At 35.7% G+C, this 2,500-nt stretch overlaps 1 protein-coding gene across 3 annotated transcripts in view; it reads left to right on the forward strand.

Annotated features, from left to right (window-relative positions):
* The window catches only part of LOC138038950 (uncharacterized), a 13,779-nt gene that overhangs the window by 1,944 nt on the left and 9,335 nt on the right, over positions 1–2,500 (forward strand). For all 3 annotated transcript variants that reach the window (XM_068885055.1, XM_068885057.1, XM_068885056.1), the window contains exon 2: positions 1,555–1,823. In XM_068885055.1, the coding sequence (XP_068741156.1) occupies positions 1,597–1,823 (227 nt within the window). In that variant the 5' untranslated portion in view covers positions 1,555–1,596. The remainder of the gene's footprint in view (positions 1–1,554; positions 1,824–2,500) is intronic.

Raw genomic sequence — 2,500 nt, forward strand, 5'->3', positions numbered from 1 at the left:
TACACCTACAGTGTAGCCGCTTTATAATCCAGCACACTTGCCAGTTGTAGGCCTAATGGACACACCTTAATGCATGTTTTGTATTCTAATTAAGGAGCTTCATGGACATGAATTTGAAGCTCTGGAGCCTATGACACATTATTTTCTTCTCGACTCGTTACTCTCGGAAGTCTACAGCTGATCATTTTGGGTCTTTCATAATTTGCACTTGCAGGATTTGGAACTCATCCTTGCATTTATCTGATAAAGACAACTAAATTTAGCACTTAATAAACGTTCCTTCAAAGATGAACGTCTTGAATACGACAGGTACAGAGGTGTATGATCCTGATAACCCAGCTAGCTCCTTCATATATTAATTAATAATAAGGTATAAACATGTCACTCCTGCTTGATATGGAAAGTGCAATTAAAAAAGTACATGCACTCAGCAGACCAGGTGCCAGTTATCCAAAGACTGCATAATTACCACTTTATCTAGAGTATGATTAAAATACTCCATGTTAAGTATTGACTAAGGTTTTTGTACATGCCTTTTAACTTGGATATGCTAACACTAGACAGTGCCTATTCACAGTTACGTGGGCATTTAATTGAAGGGCAGTTTCATGCTATTTTAGTCAAACTTCAAAACACAAAAAGACGTCCAAGTTTTTACAGCAATGAAAACCACAAAATAATGCTGTAGTTTTGTTGCCAATAACCATTGAAGTGCACTGAAGCTTTGCACTTCTTTGTTGTTTGCAACCAAGGATGGAGAGGATAGAAATGAATTGAAACTTGAAAAAAAACTGGTCAATTTTTTCAAGTTTGGACACAGTGTTTTCCGAAAGACACCAAAAACGAAGTGCGAATTAGCTCTTTGTGCCATAATTATATATAATATTTCATATCTTGCCGGTGTCAGGAATGTTCTGCGTGTGAGCTAAAGTACTCATTTAGATTTTACCCATATTTGACCTAATTAAAGACAGCACATTATATTAAGCATGACACTGCCCCTTTAATATACTGAAATCTTTTGCGCAGATTGAATTTTATTTTATTTTGCTACTGTGGATAGTGACTTAACATATCTACCCGATAAAGTTCTCTTTTAATGCACAACTGGGGCCACTGGAGTAAAATGCACATCATAAAACCCAAAACCTTCACTCATGCTAAACTCTGATCTAAACATTGTTTTAGGCCTAATTTAAGGCGTAATTTACAGGTTGGCATTAGTAAAGGGGTTCTAAGGTTGTTTCATCTCCAGTCTGCATTTTACAGTCTGCTGTTTCAGGCGATCTCGAACAGTCCTTGTCTTTTGTTTCTTTCATATATTTTTAGTACACAAATATTAAAAGCCCCTTAATAAGAAAAATACTAAATATCATAAATTTATAAAAAAAAATTTAATTTAATAACTATATGCATGTGCATGAATGCAGTTGTGCAGTGTCAGTGGAAAGATTTGTTGTAAGAATTAATTAGAAAGATTCAGAGCCACATTATCCAAATCCTTGGAAACGATACTGAGCACTGCTGTAATTAAAGGTGTTTGTTTCATTTCAGGTGTTAAAAGTTGGGAAGAACCAATTAAAAAGGGAAGCACGAATGAAGCTACAGCTAAGTCTTACAATGAACCAAAGTGATGCACATCACCCAAATGACACTTGTATTGGTTATCAAGAGAGTGATTGTGATGACGATGACAGAAGGGAGATGATCATTCACTATGCAAATGACAAGTACCTCAGTAAATGGGATGATGATGAGGCGGAACGTAACAAACCTGGGATCACGCTAAATGTCCTTGTCCCAAACGGCATTACTGGTACCATGTAAGTCTTCCATTGATTTACTGGCTTTTTACCCAATACAGTAGAAAATGGTTACAGGACTCATATCAAAATATAATTAAGTGTAAAGGATTGTTGTCATTGAGTCTTAAATTGACAGATGTTTGAACAATCTTGAGTTGAAACACATCCTCAGTCTCAGTCAACTTGGAGTGCTTTGTGTTATGTCCATCCCGGGTGAATCATATTTATAAGTACTCTTAGCTAGTCTTTCTTGGGCCTGACTGGTCTGTAAGATTAAAGACTGAATGATTTTAGTCTGTCTAGGCAGCTGTGGTGTCTCTGGCCACTGGAAGACTGTGATTGGCCAAAGCTGGTCTGAAACTCTGTCATCATTTAAATGAACTCTTTTGCTGGTGGTTAAGAAGACAGATTTTTTAAAATAGTAGTTGATAAGACAAACACCAATGAACTTTACTATGTACAGACATATCTCATGATGCGACTTCTAGCTAGGCTATACTGGTCCTATAGTCTTAATTAGTAGTATATTACTAAAACTAATTTTGCAATAATAATTATTGCAAAATAATAATTAGTTTTTTCCTAGTTTTAGCAACTCAAGACTGGTGAAAAGGGCAACATTATATAATAATAATGTTACGGCATTCTTTCTTTGAGATGAGTATTTGATGAAGAATTCTGGATTAGGCTATTTG

This window comes from Montipora capricornis, chromosome 2 (assembly GCF_036669925.1).
Source record: "Montipora capricornis isolate CH-2021 chromosome 2, ASM3666992v2, whole genome shotgun sequence".
NCBI classification, from domain to species: Eukaryota; Metazoa; Cnidaria; class Anthozoa; order Scleractinia; family Acroporidae; genus Montipora; species Montipora capricornis.